Source organism: Struthio camelus, chromosome 12 (assembly GCF_040807025.1).
Source record: "Struthio camelus isolate bStrCam1 chromosome 12, bStrCam1.hap1, whole genome shotgun sequence".
Lineage (NCBI taxonomy): Eukaryota > Metazoa > Chordata > Aves > Struthioniformes > Struthionidae > Struthio > Struthio camelus.
In genome coordinates this window covers 21,679,367-21,706,872 of record NC_090953.1, presented here as the reverse complement: position 1 = coordinate 21,706,872, position 27,506 = coordinate 21,679,367, and the positions used below count along the sequence as shown (strand labels likewise).

The window sequence follows — 27,506 nt, the reverse complement described above, 5'->3', positions numbered from 1 at the left end:
TTTGATCTAGATCATAAATGAAAGTAATTTTTTTTTTCCTTCAGGAAAACATCTAAGTTGTTCAGAAGTCATTTGATGTAATTAGTTACATTAAAACTGGTTTGATATCCAGACTAAGATCTGAAAGGCACAATCCATTTTTGCACAGATAGAGCCAAACTAGTCCAGCTAGCACAGAAAACCTTCTGAACCGATTAAAACATGCTTTGAAACCTGAATGTGAGACACTGCTAAGGGGAAAACCAAACTACTGCCTGATTATATCCTTTCCTTATTTACCCTGCCCTTTTTATACATAGTTATGGTGCCATTTTAAGTTTATTCCATATGATCTGTTCAAAATAGATGGTAGCATACCAAGAACTGTGATACAATTTTCTTTATTAAAAATAATTTACAACATCAGTAACATTTTATGCACAATTGTCAGCAATTGAACTCTTAAGATATATCTATACAATACTTATTGAACTTAAAACTTACACTGTTTTGTTGGCTTTAACAGCAGACATTGATTTGCAGTTTCTTAAATATGATTAATATACATTGTTTCATGTCCTTATACTTAGGTGTAAAATCTATAAACAGCAACACTACCCCAAAGCTTTGTAGCTTGCGGGGAAGGCAGGGTAGGGAGAAGGAGGGGTAAAAGGAGAGAAAACATTTAGAAAAATCGGAATAGATTCTTCCCCAAATCAAACTGGAGAGAGAATACTAGGTTATATACGTCTAACACACTGAGTCACTTATTCAAAAAGGAGCATTTCCTCCTATGCTTTAAGATACTAGAAAGAGGTCTAATTGCACAATGGGTTTTTGTGTGATCACAGCAATCAAACTGTTTCGTATCCTGCCACTGCTGGAAAGCAGACTTCAGTCTTTTTGATCTTAAGCTAGTGGGATCCTAGCAGTGTGTTCAAAGTTAAGACATCTCTCCGCCACCACCGGGGTTACTGAACTGGACTTTACAGCGCTCACTGCTGCACGAGGGGAGAGGGGCAGGCGCATCACCCACGGAGAATCAAGCATTATCTTCGTTGGCAGTTCACTGCCACGTGAAAAGCAAGAGATGGGTACGGTAGCAGCGCTGCTTCTCTCAGCATCCGCTACCCTTCACGCTTACAGCTCCGATGGGTATGAGCCAGTCTGCGCAAGGCAAAGTTCCAAATCACTCCAGCAGGTTTAGGGGTGGACCCACTGCAGCACAATAGGAAGAGTCAAACGTTAACAGCAGCTGCACTTTGAGCTGTCTTTCATGGATTTTAAGGCATAGGAGTGCAGCAGAAAGTCACTATGGTAATGAAACTGTCACGCCTCTTAACACAGCTGACTGGCTTTATTATTGACAATAAGTTGTGGATAAGTCATATCCCTTTAAATTGCACTTAATTTCACAACACTGGTTTACCTTAACGTGGCTTAGATCACTACCTCCTTCTGAAGCAACAAATGTGTTATTGCACGAGAGAGGGTGGGAGGCCGTGTTCCACTCAAGCATTAGGAGTCACACACAAGTTTTAAATAGCCATGTAGCAGTATTTTATCATCCGTATGAAGCATCATTGTGTCAGCACTAAGAAATCCTATTTGCTCCCCAATAATGAACATGCATTTTATTGAACTATGTCAAGAATAGACTTTTGAGCTGGAAAAAAAAATAGTATTAGACACTGTTATACTAGAAAAACACTGCTCATCAATAACTCTTGAAAAAATTAGCAAAAGTGTACCACAGAACAGAAACTCAGTTGAATATAGTATTCAAAAATGCATTAATTTATTACCCATATCAGTGGTATGAGTCACTGGAATGGTTTGTATCTTGACTAAAAGAAAAGCACAGCAGAACTAGTGAAATATAGGAACAGATTATACAGAATTTCAAACTGTAAGGAGTTTCCCCCCCACAATAAAGATGATAAACTACAAAGTTATGCCAATGAAATCAAATCTGTATGACATTTGAACTATCTCCAAAAATTAATCTATTGTAATAATGTCAGTTTTTAGGAACATCAGAAACCTACTACTTAAAGATTTGAATGGTAGTCCTCTATGTTATTTTGCAAGTCAAATGCTTAGTGTCTGGTTATAAATTTAAAGCATACATAGCAAAGAATACAGTCCCCTTGCAAGCTTTGATATTTAAGATATAATGCTTATCAAGAGCAAAAGTCTTAAGCAAAATCTTGACAATTTATAGGTGTTATTGCAGTTTTCTCCTCCAAAAGGAATTAGTCTATGCAACCGCAAGCCATATTTTAAAATGAAGCTGGTCAAGTTACAGCAGCACAGAAAGAGTGATCTGAAGCTATCAGCAAAGTCACTTGCACAGATTAAAAGCTATGTTTAGTTAAGTTGTGAAACAACAACTTTTTTGCAGAAGTTGCATCTCCCATTAACATTAGTAGGAAATAGTGTTTTTTCTTGTAAATGTGCTGACAATTGAATTTATAGCAATTGCAATGGCATAAGAATGCGATTTGTTCAGAATTCTGGGAACTCGGCAGGGGAATCTGTCACTTGTTTAGAAGAGTTGTAAATAACAGCTTATTGTAAAGTATTAAAAGGCCATATGGCTACCTCCGCTATTTAACATCTTACAAGTAAGTAAAGTAAATATAACTTAGTAGATGTAGGCCATATTTAAAGCAGAAGAATTAAAACAGTTCTAATATGCATTTTTAAAGATTTTAAAAGGTTAAAATACTAAGGGAAAGTACTTTGGGCTAACCATACTACAGACAGTACAGCAAAAGCTGATGTCATGAAAAGGACAAACCGCACCCCTTAAAGTACATACAGGCTTTTCAATCGAAGCACACTAGCTTGCCAAAAAGCTGGGGAGCCACAGTTAATCTGCATGAAAAAAATTTATTGCAGGCTTTTTTAAGATTCAGAGATGTTGCCCATGAAACCTTCATACTTCTAGCACGCTATTTCATAAAGTGAGCAATGTTAAATCTGCATCCAGATGGAACATATAAACCCATAATAAAGCTAAGAAAGTCACGGTCTACAATGCAGGACACCACGGGCCTCTCATGGATCCCTTTTTGTTCAGTCCGCAATTTAAAGAACAGTAAATTCAAAAGTGAGATCTCTTAAGCTCTGAATGCCAAAAAAAATCTGTTAGTTTGGCCTTTAACATTCCATACCATCTGCTACCCTCAAACCAACAAACAGCAGTACACAGATTTACAGGTGCAAAAACTAAGTGGAAACAACTGCAGAAAATCTTCTTACATAATAATCTTCAGCACAATCAGTTTCAGATTTCGCATCGTTTATTTACAAAATGGTCTGATAAAACATCCCCTCCATACTTACAGCTCTCTGCCACAACACACATGTTGATTTTAGCAATGTTTAATAGCACCATTAGAACATTATTTAAAATCAGGAAGGATCTTGTTGCAGTTACAATGATTCACAATCTTTTACATCCATGGACGAAGTAACTTTGAGCACACTAGGACTGTTTGCAGTTCCACAGTACAGATTCCTGGGTTCACACAAGGCATTTTCAGAATTACCAGTTATGCAAGGTACCCATATGGTCAGCAGCTACTATAAGAATCTTCGCGCCACAAAGTTTAGACTTCCACCATATTTGTATAAAGTTATCTCCATATCATTTTCAAACAAGGCAATCACGCTGAACGCTTTTCCAGTGCTTGTCTTCAAAAGAAAAGAGAGAGACCTGTTAAGAGTTTTACTTTCACTTTCCCTTGCTTATGGTCACCTAACACTATAACCACAAACTGCATCTAAGGCAAGCAAATTCAATCTGCTTATCTGCCAGTGCAGAACAAAGACACTGCTGGGGACAGAACGAAGGCTTATTTTGCCACACAATTTGGGTCCAGCTAGGAAAATGCCATGCACCTACTGGTAGTTGAAAGGAAGAATTATTTCCCTAAGAGAAGTACTAAGTATGTACAAAGCATACTACAGCCATACAGCTCCTTCAAGAAGGATGGAAAGTTGGAGCCTCTCAGAACTATTGCACTGAATGAGCCGAGATTCAATTCCACCCTACTACAGTGAGGGGGGGCAGGAGGGGGCGCACGCAGAAAACAGTCAGGAACTTCAGGTTGCATAGAAGGTCGCGTAGCGAGAAGGCACATAGCTAAGATGTTTATATATTCTCTGGGAAGCTTCAACACCCATGACAAGCTTTAAGACAAGACTGAGCTTCCTTTCAAAGACGATTAACGTTTTTCTGCTTTCAACTGTCAGCATATTCAATAGAGAAGTTCAAAAAAAAAAAAAAAAACATTGCAAAGATACCTTAATATCCAAAGTCATTCCTGGGGACAGCTCTTGAGGGAACAGTATAGAAAACTGCTCTCTGCCACTCAGGCCTAAAGTATTTGGATTTTCCCCAGGAAGAAACTGAAGTGGAGCTATGCCAATTCCAATCAATTGACTTTTATGAACCTTCTCATAGCTTTCAGCTAGAACAGCTTTAACACCCTGCAGAAACAAGCAATTTTCATCTTTTAGTACAGTAAGTTAAAAAAAGTGAAATGCAAAAGCTTTAAATACTATGTTTTATGCCCAAACTCCTCCAATTCAAGCTGAAGAACAAAACAGGTACTTTGTGAGCCCTGTAAGCAAGCAGGTAACATCTTTTAGCTTTACATAAAGTAGATGAAAGCAGGTAAGCCAAAGTAGGGCCATACATTATGAAATGAAAGTTTAGAAGGTAGAGACACAAGGCTGTAATTAGCAGGCAGAAAATTCCAGATGGAATCTAGTTGCTTTTATTACTCCCAAACTGTACAATTGGCTGACTCAATATATTTTCAACAGTAGTGGAATCTGGACATATAGTCTCCAATAGCTAGATGCTCAACACCCTACAGGGACTAAACGGAAGCCAGCACTAGATAAATATCCAATTTGTCTCAGTCTGGAATTCCTGTTTGAGAGTCAAAGTTAAATTACACATTCCTGAAATTCAGGTTTATCCTTCTGACCTTTCATTCTCCTCTATGAGGATTCTAGCAAAGAAACTACAGATAAATATTTTAAATGTAGTATTCTGTTCAAAATTGAGACAGTTTCTAAACAGAGTTATGCTCAAAACTAAACATATTTTCAAGTATTTCCAGAAAAAACAAACAAAACAACTAGCAGTACCAGTAAAAAAGGCCCTTTTGCAGCCCAGTCTCTCGAGCTACCGAGTCCGTACTTCTTTCCTGCTAAAATAATTACAGGGATGCCTTCTTTCTGGTACAACTCCGCTGCTTCAAACACATCTAGCTGTGGAATAACAAAGCAAAATAGTCTGAGTGAGTTCTAAATCCATATCACAATTTTGGAGCAGCCACGCAAACAAATATATTTTTACCGTTTGTCCTGTTGGAAAGTGAATTGTTTTAGGAGCTGGTTTTCCTATGAATTTATTCAGAAGCTTGATATTTGCAAAGGTACCTCTTGTCATCACAGCATCATTACCTCTTCGAGCTCCATAAGAGTTGAATTCACGAGGTGTGAGTCTACAATACAAATTTAAAGGGAAGCAGCAGTTTTAAAGGTTGTTTTAAAAACAACATTTTGATTATTAGACAATTATTGTAGCATCTCTCAGAACTACTGAATTTTCAGTGCCAGATGTAAAGAGCGATTAATCTTCCAACAAATTTAATTATGTTAAATCGTGAACAGAACTCGTAAATCATTGCTAGATCATTCACCAGTAAAACTGCAATCTCGCATTCACTTTCTGTGACTTCTCTATAAAGTATTATCATTGAAACAGTATGGCACTTACAGGAGAATTACAGGGCGACTGTTCTAGGTCAAAGAGCTGTCTTACAGGAAGAGAAGCATGCTGAGTGATGCTCTCACCTCTACTTGGATATTTATTAATAAACATTACACTAAGGCGATAGCTTTACTTATACATCAAACATCTATCTTGGGAGTAGAGGCCCACTAATCCTTGCTTTCCCATAACACCACTCATTCAGACTGAAGGCAATCCTTACAAGCAGAGTCTACACCAGAGGCTATTATTCTGTCACGCTCCACTGATATTGTAATAATACACACACCTTTACAGTATAACACAACAATGTGATTTCTAAATGCTCAGACATGACACTGAGGAACTCGGCATCTTGTCATGTTGCGCGTCCTCAGAATTTCAGCAGCAGTAAAAGGCACCCATTACTACTAGGGGAGGCTGACTGATACAGAGAGATGAGTCGGAGCACCAAAGTCTTATTTGTAAAAGAGAGCTTTATTTCTCAAGTGAGAGAATTTCCTGTTTCTGGAACTTCTAATCTGTTCTGTGCATCTGATTGTTCCTGAGGCCAGTAACAGCGACTAACTTCACATTAACAGAAAATCACTCATCTGCTTTGTAAATTACTAAGTTATTTTTGCTTTGGCATATATTTAGCAGCAGCATTACTGTAACAGAGCACTCATCAGAATGAGCTCTTTAAAAGGTCTCAGTTGTTTGTTGTAACGTTAGACAAAGACTGCAAGATATATTACTACTTATATATCCCAGTAACAGTTACTATTCTGTTTTAACCATGTATCACCACCCTGTGATGCAGACAGGCATTTATAACAGCGACGATCAGTTGTTTGACATGTCAAAGTCTTCCGATATAATTAGAAGGGTTTAACGTGAGCGTTAAATACTAAAAGTCCTTACCCTTTGTTGGTCAGATACTTAGCAGCAGCACTGCTCCTTGCAATGCTTCCAGCAGGGGATATGTGATCTGTAGTTATCGAATCTCCCAAATAGAGCAAGACATGGGCATTCTCAATTGGTTGTGGGGAAACTGGTTCTTTGGCCTAGAAGGAAGGGAAAGAAAGAAAACCCACATTTTTCCTCCAGGATTCTTAAGAGACATATAACGTATCTGCAATATATTAAGGCATATTGTGGTACGGGCTCCACTTATTTCAGTGACATAAACAGTATTTAAAAGACAGATGTTAATGCTTAGCAAATTTATTGAACAGAATAGCTTTTCCTTTGCTTAGACATAGTGCTTCTAATGTGGTAGGTAGATCCAAAGTACTTACAAGTTTATCAAAAAAGGAAGGACATCTGATGTAAGTAGATTTTAAATCCCAGGGGAATAGAGTCGACTCAGGCGCTTCCAGTAAGTTCCATCGTTTGTTTCCTTTCTACAAAGAGAAAAGCCCCATGGAACAGAGAAACTGGTTTATGACCTTTTTACATTCTGAAAGCAGACTTACTGGTGATTTTTTTTTTCTGGATTTCTATTATATGCTGTAAGATACCTTAACTGGGTTTAGGAGTCCCTGTTTAATACAAGCGTCCATCTCTGTTAAATCCTCCTTCACAGGACTGGAAATAAATGACTATCCAGTCATACTCAACTAGAAAATACTATAAAACTACAATGAAACTCAATCTTTAGATTATTTAAAACAAAAGACCTCTTTTACCTCCATTTTTTCTTTCAATTCTCTAAACATGGATGATATTACACACTCTTCCTCAACTGTATGAAGTTCTTTTCGGGTGGGCCAAATATCTCGTAGGTAGATACTTTTGCCATTAATGCCAAGGCCTAAAAAAATGTAAACATAATGGTAATTTTGAAGAAATATTAGTATTAGACTTTATATATTCAAGCTCTTCACAGATGGTACCAAATATGCCAAGCACTTCATTAGTTAAGTGGATGTTTTGTTTCATCTGCTAGAAATGCTAAATATGACTAGACCTTCTCTTCAAATATACTGTTCTTTTATGCTCAAGTGCACATACAGAAGCCTGTTCTAGACGCAGAACTTAGACGCAGAAGGCAGTAGATAGTGCAGTGCAAGCCAAAGAACCTCATCCCACTTCTGAAGTGTGAGACAGAAATAATTACCCAAAGGCTCAGTCTCGAAGTCTATTCTAACGGTGCCTGCTATAGCATACGCAACCACTAATGGTGGAGAGGCAAGGTAGTTGGCACGGACACAGTCACAGAGACGCCCTTCAAAGTTCTTGGTTCCAGACAGTACTCCACAGGCAACGATATCACCCTGAAAGGCAGAACCATATGTATTTGGGACTAGTATTTGTTGGTACCTCAACAGGTATTTACTCCCTTCAATTCAAAGGCACTCTCCTCTCTCCCACTACCCTTCTTCCTCCTCCCACTATCTCTTCTTCTCTTGAACCTCTGATGTGTTGACCTCCAGTTACTTCAGTGAACTCCCCTCCTGCCATTTATTTCTTACATTTTGCTTCTACCTCACAGTACAAAGTGCTGTAGCTGTTTATATACTGCTGTTTATAGAAGCGGTCAAGCACATAGCTCTTTAAAACCTGTTCCTCATTTATGACAATATACATGTTTCTTCCTTCATATGTTTAGTCTTACATGTTTATCTTACAATTAATACTTGCTACAAAGACTATCTTGTACGTATCAGATGTAATTCATTGTTACGTAGAAGAAATATCTGATATGCAGCAGATGTGTAAAAACATCACGCAAAGTCCAAACCAAGAATAAAGCATCTTCTGCACAGATTACTGTATCTATTGATCACGTAACTGGGCAAGAACCTGCTTCAATATTATGCCTACTTATTCACCAAGCCTTAGAGCTGTACCTGTTTTATTGCATTCCTGATGGCTTCTGGCAAGGGAGCAGTGTTTCCAACACAGGTTGAACATCCATAACCAACAACCTCAAACCTACATTGAAAAATTAAGTAGCAGCACATTCAATGCTAACAAGTTGTTCTTAATCATAATGCTTCAAAGTCCCCCCCCCCCCCGTTAGTAATCACTAAGAAGAATTTCCTTCTGTTAATTAGGCATTTTAGGAAGTTAATGACAGTGCATTTCACTGATGCAAGCAGGAAGTTACAAGATAACTTTTTGAAATTAATCAAGTCAAATAAGATATCTCAATATATTACAGTTTAAGTAAGGCAAAGCAAAGGGAGTAAGACTCAGAGCACAGCTGGGCACTGTTGCAGAATTTATGAACATAATCTAACTATGGTTACTGAGAATCAAAAAAAAGCTAGATACCCATGAGGGCAGTAATGGCAAGAGACTGATACAGACTGTCCTGAAGAATTTATATTCCACTTCCACTTTGAAATATATAGACATGGGCATCCTGTGGAAGACTTGCACATGAACAAATCACTACTGAAAATCAGAGCTCAAAGGCAGTGATGTACACAATGTAAGTTGTAAGCTGGAAACAAACACCTCAGGTAAAGAAAAATTAAGTTAGCAAGCAGTCAAAATTACAAACCAGTAAGTTTAAGAAACAGACAACCCGTCATCAACAGCAACTGTATTTATCAGCCTGTATAAAACCCACATGCACCATTTTTTCCTTAAACTACTAAAAACAAACGAAGGAGGAGTCAAAACTTACCCAAGTTTACTGAGGTATGGCAATACTCCACTTGAACTGAGGTAATGTGTAACCATTCCACTACCTGGTGATAAACTTGTTCTTATGTAGGGCTTAACCACTAGGCCAGCTTCAACAGCTTTTTTGGCCAGAAGTCCTACAAAAAAAAAAAAAAAAGACAGGTCATGTTTTGGATCTCCCTTAGAAGAATATCTGTATGATGCCACCTTAGTAAATTTAAGCATAAAGAAATAGAGAAGTAACTTAATTTTATTAATTATGAAAGTAACTACTTGTCTGAATAAAGTTACCTAACTCATAACAATACGAGTTATGTCTATGTTCCCATTCTTATCACGTAGATGCCCGTTTTCTTTCCATAAGAAAAGTTTCTTTTCCACTTTCTAACCGACAAGTCAGCGCAGCGCCATTTATTCTCATCTGACACAGACCTTAGCCTTAGAGGGAAGCTAGTCTGGGCCACAGGGGACCTCAAAAGAAGAGAGCAAGGTCTGAGAGAGGATTAACTGTTCTGAGAAAATTGTTTGCAGCCTGTGAAGGGTACATAAAACTAGCAGTTAAAGCTGAGAGCAGTTATTCGCAATCTAGGCTTGATTTCCAAATCCTGCTGCTGCCTGTTCAGTTCAGGCTGCCATCCAGAGGTCATTTAGGACTGAGTCAAAGCTAAAGTCCACCTTCTGCAACAATTGTGTCAATATGTGCATTCATCTGAAAGAAGGCCCAAACAAGTTACCTTCTCAAATACCACCAAATATAAATATTTTGGCACTACTGCCATTATTCTGCCTTATGACACAAGCTCTGAGATTGTATTATGCCAAAGTACCTTGCTAACATAGCCTCCAGAACACGTAACAAAATTAGGCTTAAAAGTACATTCACAGTTAACTTTCAGGTTAAGTCAATACAGAGAACCTACAAGAGCGAAGGTAAAGCCTGCCTGTGTAAACATGGGGATAATATTATGACCCAGTCAACTCTCACCAGCTACAACATACCTGCAGCAAGCATGACAGATGGATTACAATTATTTGTACAGCTGATTACTGCAGCAATGACAATACAGCCATGAGAGAGCTTGTATTCATTTCCTTCATACTGAACAGGCACAACGTCATTCTGTTTCTCAGCCGCAATCTGAAACCCTTTAACACCAGACTAGATGATAAAAATACATGTTAGTAGTTATTATACTATACAGAGTATGACATCACAACAAGACCAAGTGAGCCCTTATTTTAGAATAATACAATCAGCTGTCCCATCATCAAACCATAAACAGATTTTTAAAAAGCCTCCACTTCAGGCCTCGCTCCCCACAGATGAAATGATCTCATCCTTTCTCCTTCACAACTGTATCAACTCTGCAACAATTGTGAACAAATGCCAGTCAGAGCAGGATCAGTCCCCACTCTCGTTTCCTGCTATACATAAAATAATAATTCCTTATGAGCACATATCTAATTTTATATAATACTTGTGTCTGAATTAGAAGCATACCCAAGATTTTAATTGGAAAAGGATTATAACTAAATGCAGACCAGGTCCATTAAGATTCCACATCCTCCAGCTCTTCAGCCCTCAATCAACCATGATCAATTACGGTTTCCCGCTCCTCCACAACTGATCATTCAGTATTATATACCTTGTTACAAGCCAGAAGTGCTACATCCAATAGACAGTTTCAGCATAGACACTATTGTGTATAAGGTTGTTTCTGCTAATACTGTTGCCAGTCCCCAACCTTAAGAGATGAAGATGCATTCCTATACTGCAAACAATAGAAACGCGGGCTTCTGAGTGAAAGCATTTTTTCTGTGAAGTCAAGCTGCAAGCAAATAACTTGCTAAGACTGATGAAAAAGGAGTGAAGAAGCCAGAACACTGATCAGTTTCAAATCTCAAGTCTTTCCATATCTCCTTTAACATAACACAAGGGGTTTTTGTTTTGTTTTTAATCTAATTCTGTTCGGGAAATTAAGCACAATCCAGCAGGTTTAAAAGTTCTGAATATGACAAACCTTTTCCCCAGCTTACACTATTTCTCAAATTTAAGTTTTTCCTCCCAAGAATATTTTTGATTTAAGCTATGGAATTCCAAATTTTTGAAGTTCCTGACAAACATATCTACAACTTACCAGCTACTATTCTAGGGACACTCGTCAAACAAGACAAGAATACCTTTAGATTATTTGTTCATAAAATAATAAATGAGGGCTCAGCAGGTATGCAAAGAATAAGTAACAGTACATTTATTCATGAAAATTACAGGAAGTACCTTTTAAAGAATACATTAGTTGTACAAACCTTTTCATTCAAGCAGGCTTGAAAATCACTTTTCATGTTATGAACAGCCACTCTGTCTTGGGACCTCTTGGGGCCACTGACATATGGAACTATAGAACTTAGACTAACTTGTACTATCTACAAAAAAAGAGAGAGATATACTATTAGGCTGTGATTCATAATGTATTTCATATGCTCTTTTGAGACATCTAGGTCCTATTTTGTTTAAAAATTGAATGTTCTGAGACATTAAAACTCAGGGCTTCCATTTTTAAGACTGCTCATTATAGAAGGCTATTGATCTTACTCAAGTGCTTTAACATTATCTCCAAATTTTCTACCATCCATATATGAGACTTACCTGGTCACCTGCAAGGACTAGGAATTCAGTATTTGTTAACTGATATGCACATTTCCTTCTACCTCCACACTATGTTTTGCAGACATACTCTGCTTCTCAAAACCGTGAGTTAATAAAAGCAACATTATTAAAGCAGCAAAAAGGTACAGTGGGATACCAAATTGTTAATTGACAGCAGTTATTTGTTACAAGAATCAAATACATGCAAAAATAAGCTATTCCAAACATACCTGGGAATACTCAGGTTCTCCAGAAGAACTTTCATCATTTCTAAATAACTTCACAGCTTTAAGATATGCTTCCATGACCTCAAGCTTGGCCTTGTCAAAACCTAAAGATAGCATTTTCAAGCATGAGAATAACCATGCTAAAAAGACAGAAACAAGCCTCTCCCCCTAAAAAACTCGGAAGTTAGGACCGCTTCAAGCATATAAAACTATTCTTGAATAATAGTCCTTGTTTTCCAAGGCAAACCACTTCCATACTCCGTGCTCCACAAGCTATTCCAGAAGGATACATGAATTACAATAGGTGTGTGACTCATGTTTTTGTTTGTTTGTTTAAAAAAAAAAAATCAACTTAAGTTTCCTTCTGATATTAAGGAACAAAATAAGCTGCTTCAACTCTAGAATAATTTAACTAACAGATCTGTCCTTCAAGTTCACTAAGCCGTTCCTCTGTTAAGATTTGCTCGGTTAATACTATGTGTTCAGTTGACAATAGTCAATACTACTGGCTAGCGTTAGAAAAATTGGTTTTGCTTGCTCTGCACTGACCAGACAAAACATGCTGGTATCAAAAGTGTTCAACTCACATTTAAAATGACAGACCTTAGTTCCAGACAGGCTTGCTAATACGCATGGAGCTTGGGGGGGGGGGGGGGGGGGGCTTTGTCTGTTACCTTGTTGCTTTCTCTATTTGTTCTAGCTTGACAAGAAGGGACATCTTTCTACCCTAGCTTAACACGTCAGTGAAATAACCCTCTTTCAAGGAAAAAGAATCATTTGGGGGGGGGGGGGGGGAATCAGAAACATGTTGTAATTTATTTTGCAGCCACTTATTGCTCAGATATTCTAGGAGATTCATTTTTGTTTTTGTAGGGAGTTTACAGGTGGCTAAGACAACAAAAGCAGGGGTTCATTTTGTATCCTGGAGACTGCTATTCCATATACTTCTCAAAAGGTAAGTGAGAGTTTTCTTGCATTTCTCTTTTAGAGGTTCACGTATTTTTCAACATCCAGAGTCCTTGTTTTTGAAAGCATAAATTGGGCAACAATAATATGTTAATACATCAGGAATCAAGCAAATGAGCAAGACTGGATGCAAACTTAAGGGCAACTCATCTATTCACATGCCAGCATCCATATATAAAAATCATGGCCTAGGTTAAACACATGGAAACAAAACAGGCCGCAAGGAAATATCCATTCTAATAAATCGGGTAAAAACACTCGGACCCAAATGCCACATATTAAGTTTCTCACAACATTACCCAACAGTAAATAGGTATTGTACAATTCCTGTGGTGGGTATTACTCAGGTGCATGACATTCTACAGGGTAAAAACTGTAACAAAGTAGATCCCAATATATAGCTTGTTATTGTAACAGTGGATTTTATACATTAGTCCCAAGTCAGCATCCTGCAGAAAAAATAATCACCATTTAAGATGCATGATAGAGTTTTAAGCCAAAAATTATTACACCTAAACCACCAATACAATGAAACATTGCTTTAATTCCACCCTTACCTGTATGCTTTAAGTGCTTCAGTGTCACATTATCAACAGGGAAAAAGCTCAGAATAGCACCATATTCAGGACACATATTTGCTATTGTGGTTCGATCTGCTACAGACAGCTGGGAAACTCCACTCCCAAAAAACTCAACAAATTTTCCAGCAACATCAGCTTGCCTAAGTTGCTGTTTAAAAGAACACATGACAGTAACATCAGGAATGCAAAGAGGTACAGCGCAAGCAGCGTCTGCTGCAACTTTAAGTAATGAATGTTTAAAGTAAAAAGCTGAAGCCTTAAGGCACATGTGCACAAAAAACCCCAAACCCCATAGATTCCGGGTTCTAAAACCTAGACTGGAAGTTGACATAGACACTGCCGTCTGCAGCTTAGTTCTTCAGTTTTCCTAGTCAAAAACAAATAGACACTACTTAAAACACAATGCCAGAAAGAACTAGGAGAATGTGTTTTCAAAATAATCAGACCTCTTAAATGCTTTGACACTAGCTCTTCACCTACTACAATAGAGACAGTTTGTGCAGCTCTGTGGCAAAACGCTAGCTTCCGAAAAGATAGGCTAGAATTAGGCTAGTGCATGACCACAGGCAAGCCCAGAGTCTTACAGAAATATTTTAGAACCAAAAAGTATCCAGAAGTTCTGGAGCTAAAGGAAAAGCCTACATGCTATCAGTAAGGAGGGGAAGGGGAAAACACAGGACAGGAAAAGAATGTTTTTTTTTTTTTTTTTAAAATAAGGGAAAGGACTATAAGTATACCATTATAGAGGTAAAAACCTTTAGAGAACTTTCATTTAAAAAAGAGTTTAGAGATTATTAATATCTTTCTGTATAACCACAATGAAAGGTATATCAGAGAGACTCTCAGCGTTCAGTTCAGCTCTCAGACATCCCTGGTAGAACTTGTACCAACATTGGCTCTGTCTGGAAAGGCACCGAGCTCTTACCTTGGTAATGCTTAGAACAATGTCTATGGATGTAGCAAGTGGGCTGGCTGTGCCTGTCAGTTCACACCCAACGACCTCGGGCAAAGTGAGAGTAACTGGCATCCCCAGCATCACTGCTTCTGTTTCAATCCCTCCAACACCTGGAGGGAGAATATTCCGTTATTTGTCATCAGCTTAAGTATCTGACACTAAATATTTTGAAGTCCCCGTTAAAACCTAACAAAATCCTTCCCATTAAGCTTAGAGGCGACAGCAAGAAACATAGATGTTTTCTATTAAACGTATGTATCTGGAAAGTAAAATCAAGCAAGTCTGCCCCTGAAGTAGTTACACTTCAAACAATACTAGATATAAAGTATTTTCAGGTTGACTTCACATGAAAAAAAGAAACATTAATGCGAATTTTACACAACATGTACAAACAGTTTAAATATGAATTGCTTTTTGGCTGTTTTCTCTTTAAATTATAAAAAGCAGTTTCTTGATGGTCAGAAGTGTTAGTTGAGATTACATTTAGAGGAAAAACATTCTGAAGAGTAATTTAAGACAGTTTATGCCTGAGATAGAAATATCCAGGCGGAAGAAAGCATTTCTCAATAACACTTTAATATGCCTTTCAAAGCGTTATCAAGTTACCCTTGGTATACTTACCCCAGCCCAAGATACCCAAGCCATTTACCATGGTTGTATGAGAATCTGTGCCAACCACACTATCTGGATATAGGAAATCTTTAACTTCAAAAACAACTCTTGACAAATATTCCAAGTTAACTTGGTGTGCCATTCCAGTTTCAGGTGGAATTATAGAAATGTTCTTGAAAACCTTTGAACTCCACTGTAATTTTTCCAAAACAAGAAAAAATAATTATAGGTTGAATTTTTTCAGACTTATTTCTTTTTAGAACATAACTAAAATGACAGAATCAACATGCAATACAACAGTACTTGTAATTTAAGTGGCTTTTGCTCATTTGTGAAACAGACAGAGCTACATGATACACCTGGATTCTATACATTTTTGATCAACAACAAAACCATTTATTCCATTCCTGTTGAAGGCTGAACCAATAATTCATAGCTACCTTTCAAAAGCAGGTCTGCACAAATGTGTTATCTTCCATTTCAAACAGCTTCTATTCCAGCACAACTAAGACCAGTATTCAGACAACAGAAACTGAGCGTTTACAGCAAAATTCACTACACATTCTACATCTCTGGATAAGGCTGAAGATGCAGTTTAGAGAAGCATCTTGCCTAATGCAAACTGAAATGTTAGATCTGAGAAAAGCTGACATTGAAAATTGCTAAGCGAATTTTTAGTTTAGCAGTTTCCCTCTTGAAAAATGTAAAAGCCAATTCACAACTTATAAAAAGATCTAGTCTACCTGTATACAGGTATTTGATTCATTGCACCGGATTCCTAAACTGTGCTACATCTGTGGGTCAGGATCAAACACCAGCGTTGCAAGTCCCTGGCTAGCAACAAAGAAACTGACATTCACCACACCAGACTCGCATTAAAAACAACTCTAACAGCCCTGTTGCCTAGTTTGAGAGCAGCAAAGTCTTAACACCAGCCTCTGTTCAACACTAACTTCAGTAAGATCTGTAACAAGAGTATGGATAAACAGACCTTTTATCCAGAAGCTTACTGAAAAGATCTATAAGTACTAATGCTACTTAAGTACTCATCTACTTTGTCCACTGGTCTTTGCGCTGACCAGAACTGAATCAAGCAGTATACATTTTTTAAAATTAGAGTTAAAAAAAGATGGTCTCTCCCTCTTAAGCAACACCTAGGTTAAGGCCCTCTGCTGCATAACAATGTAATAGTTATCCTTCAATTTAAAGCCAAAGCCCATGTTATTAGCCAATTTTCTCCTCATCCAGGAAATTCAGATTTGAAAGCCTGACATTTCCAAAATGATCACATTTAAACACATGAGCACTGGTAGACTGGCAAACAGAACATAGTATTAAACAACCAAAAACACAATACAAAGTCCAGAGGTACACAGACATACCTTAAAAAACTGAAGTCTCTCTCTATTCCTGCCAAATTCCATCTCTTGATTTTTCAATACCGTCTCAGGCCTAGGAAGATACCAGCTTTATAAACACTGCCACAATTTGTTTCAAATTAAAGAACAAGTTATTGTTGGTTGTCTGATGAAAGACTCATTTAAGCCTGCCATTTGCATCAAAGTTTGTTCTAACAACAACTAACTTCAAAGATAATTCTTCCCTTGCAGGAAGCTTTCTCTGAACAGTGGAAAAATAGCAGATTTCATCTGTGCTGTGCTTGATGAACAGGTTTATTGTAGGTACAGTTTACCTAGTGCAAATCATCTCAAATATACCCGCTACAAAAGAACTATTCCCAGCACATACTACAATATAGGGAAGCTATTTTTTCAATCAGTATGCTTACAGGTTGCACACCTCAAAATTCATTTGCTGGAAAGAACCAAGGTGTCCACTATTTCATATACTACCCCCCCCACCCCGGGTTCAATTTTAGTTCTTTAGTAACTGAGCAGAACATTAAGACAACTGTAACTATCCTCCACTTCTGTGTTTTTTCTGCCAAGCTCTATTTTTTATTCACAAGTGCTCATCAGTAGTCTCTTAAAACAAATCTTTTATAAGCATTATTTATCGAGATACTGATATTCATTAGGAAGGAGGAATCCCCTGATAATTTAAAATGAATAATCTCTGCTTTGAGAGGGTGGACAAGGAAGGGAACACACTTGCTTTATAACAGGAAGGAAGAAGGTCCTTCCCAGTGTTCTAGAGGTGTTTTTATATCACGACCCTTCCTCCTCTCTTCTTTGCAGCGTCAGGAGGTCACCGGGTATGCTGCTTTGCAAAGCCCTGTGGGATAGCTATCATTCACACTGCAGCTTAATGAATACCACTGTCATTCTGCTGCCAGCAACACTGGTATTGCTGAAAACACCATTAATTGTGTTACTGCACCTGCATCGAGGAGGAACATTTGTCTATCTACAAAGTTACCAAGACAGTTAGTAGCATACTACTGCAGGAAATGGATTTGATCAGCCTTTAAATTCTACATCTCAGGAACAGTAAGACAGGAATCTAGACAGCCTGTCAGAAAAAAAAAAAAAGGCGGCAGCTGAAAGAGAAGGATGATTCCATGGAATTGTCATAGGTAGAGTAGTACAAAATGATCCACTGATATTATTGAAAATCTGGAAAAGGCAAACAGATGAGGTCCCTCTGTGCCATTACATACACAGCCAGGACGTACGTTGAATTTCAACTCAAGGACAGAAGGATCGGGACGTTACTTAGAACCCGGGGGACTAGGTATAGACTATTTCCTAGTTCATCTGGAAAAGCTGGAAACTCATGCAAAGCTCCGACATGAAGACTTTTAGCTATAAACCAATGCTTTCCTGGGGTTTACGTTGTAATTCCCAGAGGATTGCTCCCATGCTTTGTTGTCCTTGTAAGGAAGCGAGGGAAGTCTCCAAATTCAATGAAAAATGACAGCCATGAGTCAGACAAGTGACCATCTGCACTGTGTTTACTAGAGTCCTTCTTTTCAAAAAATATTTAGTGTAGTCTAATTCAAACCTACTGCATCAAGCATCCTTCTAGATGCTAAAACCTGTCTCGGGCATATGTGAAGAAAAGTACAGCGGGATGTTTAGAAGAGTCACATCTCTAAATTGTCACAGGCAGTGCTTAACACCAGAAAAGGGAGCAAATAATTAATAAAAATGAAGCTTTCATACTCAGGCACTGGCTGAAGATGAAAAGGACACAGGATAGGTGTGTTCTCAATCTGTGCAGAAAATTGTCCCGAGTTGCGACTCGAATCTCCAGCACTACATGGCCCCTTGCAACCTGTTTGACCTCTGCAAGGTAATTTCCGAGGCTGTACTTTAAGCGGAGAAAGCTTTGCCGTTGACTTCTGTGAATCACCACCTCCAGGATTCGGAGCATTCTGTATTGCACTGTAACATTGAATAGAAGAATAATTTAGACACTAGCTTTATTTTTGCAGTCCCTTTAATGGACTGTTAAATATTACCTAAACAAATAAGCCATTTTATTACAACCCTGACGCAAAGCAAACTATCACTGGATATGCTTAATTAACTAATGTGTTATGGAAATAAATCTAGAATATTTAAATGAACTGCACTGAATTGTCTAAAAGATTAACATGACAAATAATTCCTTCAATTTGTTCACAACAGACCAGAGATCTTTATAAGCAATATTGCTAGGGCTGAACTCAGGGTTTTAAGTTTGAAGGTGTAGGAAGAGCCTCATCCAAGTGATGGACTGGCCAAACATGTTTCTTCTTATTCTCTAAGGCAGTACGGTGTATGTTTTGTTCAATTCATGGAGGAACGACTACAGATGAAACTTGTCGAGGAAAGAAGCAAAACTTTGATATTTAAGTAAGCTTTTGATAAAATTCTTAAAGGCTCAGATAAATTTTATATGCTATTCAAACCACACAAATATGACAGGGGGAAAAAAGCCTTTTTTTCCCTTCTGTATAACATTCTACCCTCTCTACGTGCTATATTTGGTCTTCCCATGAGAAAAAAAAAAGCTTGTGAAAAACAAGCAACTTCTAAAATATTTACTAAAGCACTGATTTGTCATTAAAGGCACTGCTTTTTACTTCTTACTGAAGAGAGTTGCGTGATTGCAGGATACTGCACGGCTCCCGAGGATACCTTGTCTAAACCCAAATTCAGCCCATGAGCCTCTGATCGGCAGGAGATGGAAGCTATAGAAAAGCAGCACAAACCATCCTGTAGCGAGGGGGGTTCTTATCATATGCCAGCAGCTGCTGAGCTGCTGCAAGCTTTCCAAATGCAAAACTACAGAAACTGGATTTATCATTTAAAAGCAGCATGTTGAGACCTCTTGCCAGCAGTTGGTCTTTCTGATAATGTCAGGCTAGCCTAATTGCAATTGAATCAGCTGGCCCTCCAAACACAAGAAAGGACAGTTCACAGAACTGAAATACCACAGATCAACCCAACAAATTTATACCTTCTTGCTTTTCATTCTCCTAAGCTACTAACAAAACTGAAATAATGTACGTATTTGGAAGGTCTACAGAAATACAGTTCATGCCGATACCTGTTTTACCACAAGCCTTTTCTCTGAACTTTTAAAGTTCCTAGGGAATTCAAGCAATTTACACAACTCTGCACCATTTTGGAAGGCTCCATGGTGTGAAGCAGGGGGAAGAAGCTGTATTATTTACTTGGAGAAGTTAGGCAAACACTGAATAAAATGCAAGTTTTTCCCTCTTCTGCAGGGTGTTACGTGTTTCTAGCACAAGGCAACCCCAGGCTGGTTTCATCACATCACTGCCTATCAGAAAAGGAGAATTAGGCTGCCAGTTTTCCAACCTGACGCTTCCAGACACCTACAAGTACACCTCCCTCTCCACATAGCTACAGTCTTTTTTCATGTATAGCAAAATCCAGGCCTACACCAAATCACAGCCAAAACCTATAGGCTGAAATTACAATCTTTCCGCAGGTCCAACAGGATTGCAAGCCACTTCTCCAGAGCTCTGACAAGGCAGTTATATCTACAATAAAAAAATGTTTAACATTTAACAGTAAAAACAGGGCAAGGCAAAGTTAAATACCAACTACCTCTGCCTCATTCTTCTCTCAAGCTATACTATTTTCTGGAAACTGTGCCAGATCCAGTTATTTCTGTAGCCTTTACCCAGAACCTGTGTTGTCAGTCAGCTTGATCCACCGCCCCTGACAAGCATTCTTCCTCTCCTTCAAGAGGGGCTTTCTTATCCTGAAGACCTCTTTCAGGCACACGTTCATTTACAGCGTGCATCTCCCTTTAACAGATTGGTATACTGAATGCACAAAGAGATTAAGAGGAGTCTTAGACCGTCAGGTCTAGTTTCAGGTATCTACACATGACAAGGGATTTACTGAGCATGGGTAGTACTACGACTGGACTGAATTCATATTTCAGAATCAAACCCCTTGTGTCAGACAAGAATGTACAACTCAGAAATAATGTACATCACCATTTGCTGAAATCAATCTGCAGAGAATGGTCAACAGTGAGATCAGTTGGGCAGGCAGGATTGACTTTCACAGGATCTCCTCCAGCATTTCTCACTGCTTCCCTCATGGCAGCAAAATCCACCATTGCAGGAATTCCACTAGCGGGGGGAAGAGGGGACACAAATAGTACAGTACCGTAAGACATTAACTCTCTAAAATAAAGCTAAATATGCAAGTTTATTTTTAAATCTAAGCCTAGATCTACCTGAGCTCTATTTCAGATAAAAAAACCCTACTGTCTATAAATTTTAAAGAGCTTGAAATACATTTTTTAAAAGTTAATGGAGTAGGTATTCGTTCATAACGGGCAACAGCCTGCTTTAAGGTAACGTACCAAACAAAATACAGGAACACCTCAAGAACAGAGTTACATTTGCTCTTTCGTCTTGCTGTGCTTTTAAAGTGTGACAATTCTGTATTATAACATTCATTTCTGTGTACTTATTACCTTTATAACACAAACTTGCTATGTGAACAAATGCTCATGCTATACACTTTCATACCTTACAATATATTATGACTCTTCTTACAGAGCCAGTCATTTGTCTGAAGCACAAAGCATTTTATAGAAGTAAATACTCTTAGTTATAAGTGTACCTAAAGTAAGAAACTGAGGTGAGAATAACACTCACAAAACTCATACTACATAAAATTTTCCTGATTTTGCTTGCAGAGCACAAGTTACTTATTATTGCTATCCTAATTCATTTTTTTCCAGCTTCTTGATAAATATATGGTTAATGAGCCAGCAAAACATCTTAAATTTAAGTCTGCAAGTTGCTGAAGGTTTACCCATTTAGCTCTGCCATATTCAAATCACACACACAAAAAAAATCTTAAAAGCCTTTTTTAAATAAATGGTTAAATTCACAGTTTCAATAGCATTGCGTATTCTCGTGGAGCAAGCAACATTTAATCTTCAGTTTTCTCAAGTAAGAACTCCATATATTTCAATGGACTACCAGCCATCTGGCTACAGTCAAAATGTCACCACTTCCATTTGTGTTTTGGCTCTTCTCCTGTAAAACATTCCTTGTAGGTTGACACCTTCACCCTCACCAACCTGCACTAAAACCAGGGTAACTCCATGGAACAACTCCTATTCTTGCATCACATGCAAGTATCACGATACACTTACTGGATAGCAGAAGCAGTGCAGAAGTTTCTATTAAGAAAAAGAGATACTTCGGTATCAAAAGGCTAGGTTCCGATTATTCTCAGGCCAAAGTATCATTCACATTGCTCAGTGAGTTTACACAGATGATTTCAGAAGTTTTGGCAGACACACGCACGCCCCACTTACGTAAAATCTTGAAGAACAACTCTGGCAGGACAGAAGGGCACTTCAACATTATTCTGTTTTGCTTTCCAGTCTAAAATGTTCATAGCATCTGTTTCTTTCACTAAGAAGCCATCACAGTTACGGACGCTGGATTCAAACAACACTCGTATGGAATAAGGCAGAGTATCTAGGGCAAGGCAAAGTAACTGACTTAATTAGTGCAACACCTTCAGCTTATGTACTTAAACATTTTTTTACGGTCTTACATTTCTAAAGAGTTCTACTCCAATAATTTTCAAAGCTCTCAGCAAACCCAAAACGGGAGGTATCTATTTGTACGGGTACAATTTAGCCATAAATAGCACAAAGGAAGTGAAGGGGCAAACAGTAAACAAACAAAAACTGGGGATGGGAAGAATCAGAGCCACAGGAGCCTGCTTGTCCAGTTGCTTCTGGTTTTGATCTTCATTATACAACACGGAAGAGCAAGCTGCATAACGTACACATTGCAGAAGATGAGTTTTCATATGGGGTTTGAATGGAAGAAGCCAATGGCTTGGCTGTGTTCTCTCAAGACAGTGACATTAAGAAGGTTTGCTATGCTGGCAGCACAGGGATGCAAGGAATCCAGAGCTGGGATTACTGGCCAAACAGAATAGGTGAAAGGCAATAACAATTAGTATATTCCAAAAGTTTTCTTTGCATTGCAAATTTTACCATGCAATACTTGAGACATTAAGCCAAAAGCAATCAATACCAGAGTATCATCTTCTACTTGCATATGAAGAGTGATATGAAGACCAGGAACTACTGCGCTCTAAACTTAAAATATATTTCATAAAACAGGAAGAACATTTCATTAAAGGCAACTTTAGCTACTCTGTTACTGATCTGGGTTAAGGTACAGACTAGAAACAGCTTTCAGGGATGGGAAAATTTAGGGAACTAGAAACAGTGAAAAAAGGGGGAAGAGAAAGAGACCCACAAGTCATTATTGACTGAAAATAAAATAAAATAAAATCAGTCTGAATTCACATTCTCCCCAAATATCATTCTCTTTCGCATAATTCAAGGAGGCAAATGACATTACAATAACAATGAGAAACGTTAGCTGGATGAAGAGGTTTAAGCAATTAAACAACTTCGCTTTGGGGAGGGGAAAGTAAAGAAGGAAAAAAAAAGACTTGCTGGTCCTAACCTAGCCTGTAAATTTGTCTACAAACTATTAACATAGAATTTTCTGACTCTGTTCTCATTAGGCATTTTTGTTAGATATTATCTACTATTGTCTAGTTAGACAACTCACTCAACATGTAAAAGTGTCATTAAAAACACATCCAAAACGGCTGTAAAGCCACGGCTCACTATTTAATATCTAAAGTACCAGAACAAAATTGTTTTGCTTTTTCTTGGATGAGCAATACCATGACAGTGCACCCTTGCAGGGCTGCTTAGTGGCCATCAGGTATGGGGAAGGGATTATCCCCTCTGCTAGGCACTCACAAGGTTGCCTCTGCAATCCCATGCATGCAGTTTTGTCTCCCGAGGATATGGAGGAACAAGAGATAGGGAGCCCTTCAGTGGACGCTCTCCAGAGATGGTTTGGGGGCTGCAGCACCTGACATACAGGTACGGTTGAGGGAACTGGGTGTGCTGATCCAAAGCTGAGTGGGGGGATGAACTCTAGCCTTCCTCAGGCTAACAAATCTGCAGAGAAGGTGGAGCCAGACTGTTTTCAGAAGTGCACAGAGAAAGGACAGAAAAGAGCTGCCAGTTGCAAGGGACATCGCAGTAGGCACAAGAAAGACTGCTCACCACGCAGATGCTTACGCACTGCAGCAGGGGCCAGAGGCCCTGTGGAATCTCCCTCCTTGGAGCTTTGCAGAGCTCGAAGGGGAAAGGCCTCACTAGCCTTGAGGGCAGCCTGGACCGGACCTCTGGATGTCCCTTCCACCACCCTAAATCACCCTGAGGTTCTGAGGTCCTTCTAGCTACCATTTTCCTCATCACTGAAAATGACTGTAAACACTAGAAAAACCAGACTCGCCCTAGCAAATTGGTAAATAAGTCAATTGACATTTATATTAGAAATCTGACTATCTTAAACAGGCACTTATTGTCAGAGTACAGTCAGAAGCCCCAAGACAGCAGGCAAACAGGCAAGACCTCAAGTTAATGCTCTAGCAACACATGCTCTGAGCAATTCCAGATGCTGGATTTCTTACCAACGTTATCCAATACTATGCTCCAATTTTATTTCATACTAGTATCTTGCTACTATGTGAACAATGAGGCTACCAACTTCTGTACAGAAGTTCCTGTCGGAAGAGACACCTAGTCTATTCTATTTTCATATTCCTGCTTTGAAGATCTTTAACAATTGCTGCTGCTGCCCGAAGCTTTACAGCACATCTAGACAGAAAACAACGTATTCTGTTTCAACTTCTACTACCATTCACAAGATCTCCAAAAGCCGCAGCAGAACTGACTGGTTTTGTTACTGCCACTCTGCTGCTTCTTCCTGTACAAAGCCACAAACAGAAGAGTTTTACCTCCAGCTTATGTTCTCATTCAAGTTATTAACAAGAAGCAGAAATCTGCAAGAACGCACAGCTGTTGCACAAAATCTGCAGCAGCCATTGCTCCACTAGAAAGGGCTCCCCTCTCTCTTCCCTTCAACAGGGAAGTAACTACTGCTGTCGAATACTGGTTTACAGCAAACACCCATCAGTAACTTTTTTGGTTAATAAATGCATCATGAACCTGTGAACACAGGAGAGTAATACAGACCTGACAAAACAGGATAACTGAAAAAAATTCCCAAATACCTTTAATATGCACCTTAGGGAGGTATTTTAGGAGTTTAATATGAAAACAAAGGGAGAGAATAACAAAAGTATGCTTTAGTTATCTACAAGAGGAAAGCATATTCTAAGTGACACTGATCTATAGCTATTCTCCATCCACATGCCTTCCCCTGCCTCAGTACATATTTACATTCATTTTTTAAAAGGCATCCAGACACAGAGGCCCAATCAGAATCTTTTTGGCACATATCACTTAGTGGCATATTAATGCTACACTGAGATTAAGCACTCTTCTGTGCAACACAAAAGCTCATCCTTCTGCAACAGCTGCAATAGAAGCTATGCTCCAGCACACAGTTATCTGCTATCTGAAGTTACTAAGAAGGTAAAACTTGGATACAAAGAAGTAGCATAAAGCTATATTAAAAACTATATTTATATTTAAAGTACCATTCAGCAGTTTTCTGTCAGTTCATTGTTTCCAAAAGAGATTACTCTGATTTGAAGCACTGCCTAAGACTCCAGTAACACCTGTCAATCTCCCCCTAACTGAAAAAAGTTACAAGCAATATTCTTTTCCTCCTCCACCCCCCAAACTGAAGTTGATATTATTCAACTTCATACAGCAATAACAGATGGAAAGTTATATACTTTCAGATACACCTATTAAAAATCCAGGTACTCATGTGCCCCCTAATATTGTACAGTAAGTAGCATACGTTTGCTAACGGTACTATGCTGATTACCAACTGTTAAGAACTTTTGTTACCATATTTGGTGCCTCCAAGCTTTGAGACATTGTAGAACTTCTTCTGTGGATAGTTTTCTAATGCTTCAATTATGGGCTGGTAAGGGATTCCTAGGGGAAAAAAAATAAATAAGTTATTGATACAACAGAACAGAAGGTTCAAGCACCGATAAGGGACTCATAAGACCAGATTTTAATTTCTGATTTTACCAAAAATAGTTTTCTCCTAGGACTACAAGTAAATCAAATATAGAAAGGCTTCTAAATGGATTAAGGCACCTGACCATACAGCTGTGCAACTCCAGTGAACTCCAAGAGCACAGCAGTAGACACACCTACTTGCACATTTAGAAGCCTAAATACAAATGTGACCTTTACTGTCTCACTGCGACACCTACGAAAGAGGATAAACGGTACCTTACCGGCTCAGATGAGGAACACAGGCCATAAGACAGTACAAAAATGAAGCATTAAGGGCCGGGGCAGCGACAGGCAAGCAAGAAACAAGAACAAGCCTCGCAAGAGGAGGCCAGGGTGACGACTGTCTCCAGCAGCCGAAGGCGCTTACAGGAAGGCCGCTGTCACCTCAGTACAGGCGCACGAGGCGGCCGCCGCCGGTCGCCGCCGCCGCCGGGCCCGCGCCGCCCCTTTGTCCGCCGCGGCGAGGGCCGCCGGCCATAACGGGCGGCCCCGGCGCGGCGGAACGAAGCGGGGCCGGCGGGGGCGGTAACGGGCCGGGGCCGAGGCCGAGGTCGCCCCGCTCCGCCCTCCCCCCCGCCGCGGGCGGCCCGGGGTGGTTGGGGGGGGGGGGGAGTCGCCGCCGCCGCCGCGCTCGGGCCGAGCCCGCTGCCCGCCGCCGGCCCCGCCGAGGGGCGGAGGCCAGGCCGAACGCCGCCGGGCCCCGCTAGGCCGGGCGGCGGCCCCGGAGCGCGAGCGCCGCGGCGGGAGGCGGCGGCGCCGCCACTGACCTGGCCTGGCAGGGTCCATCGCCGGCAACCATATTAGCTCCGCTGGGCAGGGGAGCGGGGGGCGCGGGCGGGGCCGCCGCCAGCTCTCGCGAGACCCGCGCCCTGCCCCTCCCCGCCCCGCCCCGCCAGGCGCCGCAGCTCGCGCGAGACGCAGATGGGAAGGCGCGTGCGCTCTCGCGAGACCCGGCGCGGGGAGGAGCGCGGGAGCAGGTGGGCGGAGCCGCGCTCTCGCGAGACCCGGGGGCTCGAGCCCTTGGGCCTCAGCGCGATCGGCGCCGCCTATTGGCCGGGGCCGCGGGGGGGGGGGGGGTGCGTGCGCCCCACGTGATGGGGAGGGGCGGGGCGAGGGGTGGTGCTAGGACCGTGGGGCCGGACTGGGGGCGGGGCAGGGCGGGGGGGCGGCCGTTAGCGGCGTTGCGGCGCGCGGGGCGGCCGTTACCGTCGTTACCGCGCGCGCTGTCGCCTCAGGCCCCCCCGCCGCCGCTGATCTGATGTTGGATTTGCTTCGGGAGGTTTCTCTTTCCTTTTCACGTTTTATTCTCTTTTCTTCCTTTCAAACTGTGGTTTCTTTTCCCAGCTAGAAGCTGGAAAAAGGTGGAAAAGGGAAAGGCTGGAAAAGGAAAAAGCCACCGAAAAGGTGGCCGTGACCCGCTGGCCCCTGGCTGCCCCCACTTCCCCTTGGACCTGCGCTGGCCCTCGCTTCCCTGAGCTGTGGCTCAATGACACGCTGATTGCAGAAGTTTTATTCAAAACTGCTGAGCACCCAGAATTGCAGCATCCTCTCGCCCTTTGGCTGCTCAGCGTCCAGGCGGCAACGCTGCCGGGCGCACCTCTGAGGGAGCGCAGGGGCGCGCGGC

At 40.2% G+C, this 27,506-nt stretch overlaps 1 protein-coding gene across 2 annotated transcripts; it reads right to left on the bottom strand.

Annotated features, from left to right (window-relative positions):
• Nucleotides 1-364: 364 nt before the first annotated feature.
• On the bottom strand, nucleotides 365-26,763 carry IREB2 (iron responsive element binding protein 2). Of its 2 annotated transcripts, none has more exons than XM_068958142.1 (22): nucleotides 26,650-26,763; nucleotides 25,703-25,792; nucleotides 22,148-22,313; nucleotides 20,805-20,942; nucleotides 18,508-18,729; nucleotides 16,765-16,834; nucleotides 15,392-15,575; nucleotides 14,741-14,880; nucleotides 13,792-13,963; nucleotides 12,272-12,372; nucleotides 11,702-11,818; nucleotides 10,394-10,553; nucleotides 9,396-9,531; nucleotides 8,611-8,695; nucleotides 7,878-8,034; nucleotides 7,447-7,571; nucleotides 7,057-7,161; nucleotides 6,680-6,822; nucleotides 5,360-5,507; nucleotides 5,149-5,271; nucleotides 4,294-4,479; nucleotides 365-3,681 (listed from the first exon to the last, which is right to left on the bottom strand). In XM_068958142.1, exons 1-22 carry the CDS (start codon nucleotides 26,666-26,668, stop codon nucleotides 3,571-3,573), a joined length of 2,898 nt encoding a protein of 965 aa, XP_068814243.1. In that variant the 5' UTR covers nucleotides 26,669-26,763; the 3' UTR covers nucleotides 365-3,570. The 2 variants fall into 2 exon arrangements, with proteins under 2 accessions (XP_068814243.1, XP_068814244.1); XM_068958143.1 differs by lacking the exon at nucleotides 26,650-26,763 and adding an exon at nucleotides 26,104-26,264.
• Between the last annotated feature and the right edge of the window lie 743 nt (nucleotides 26,764-27,506).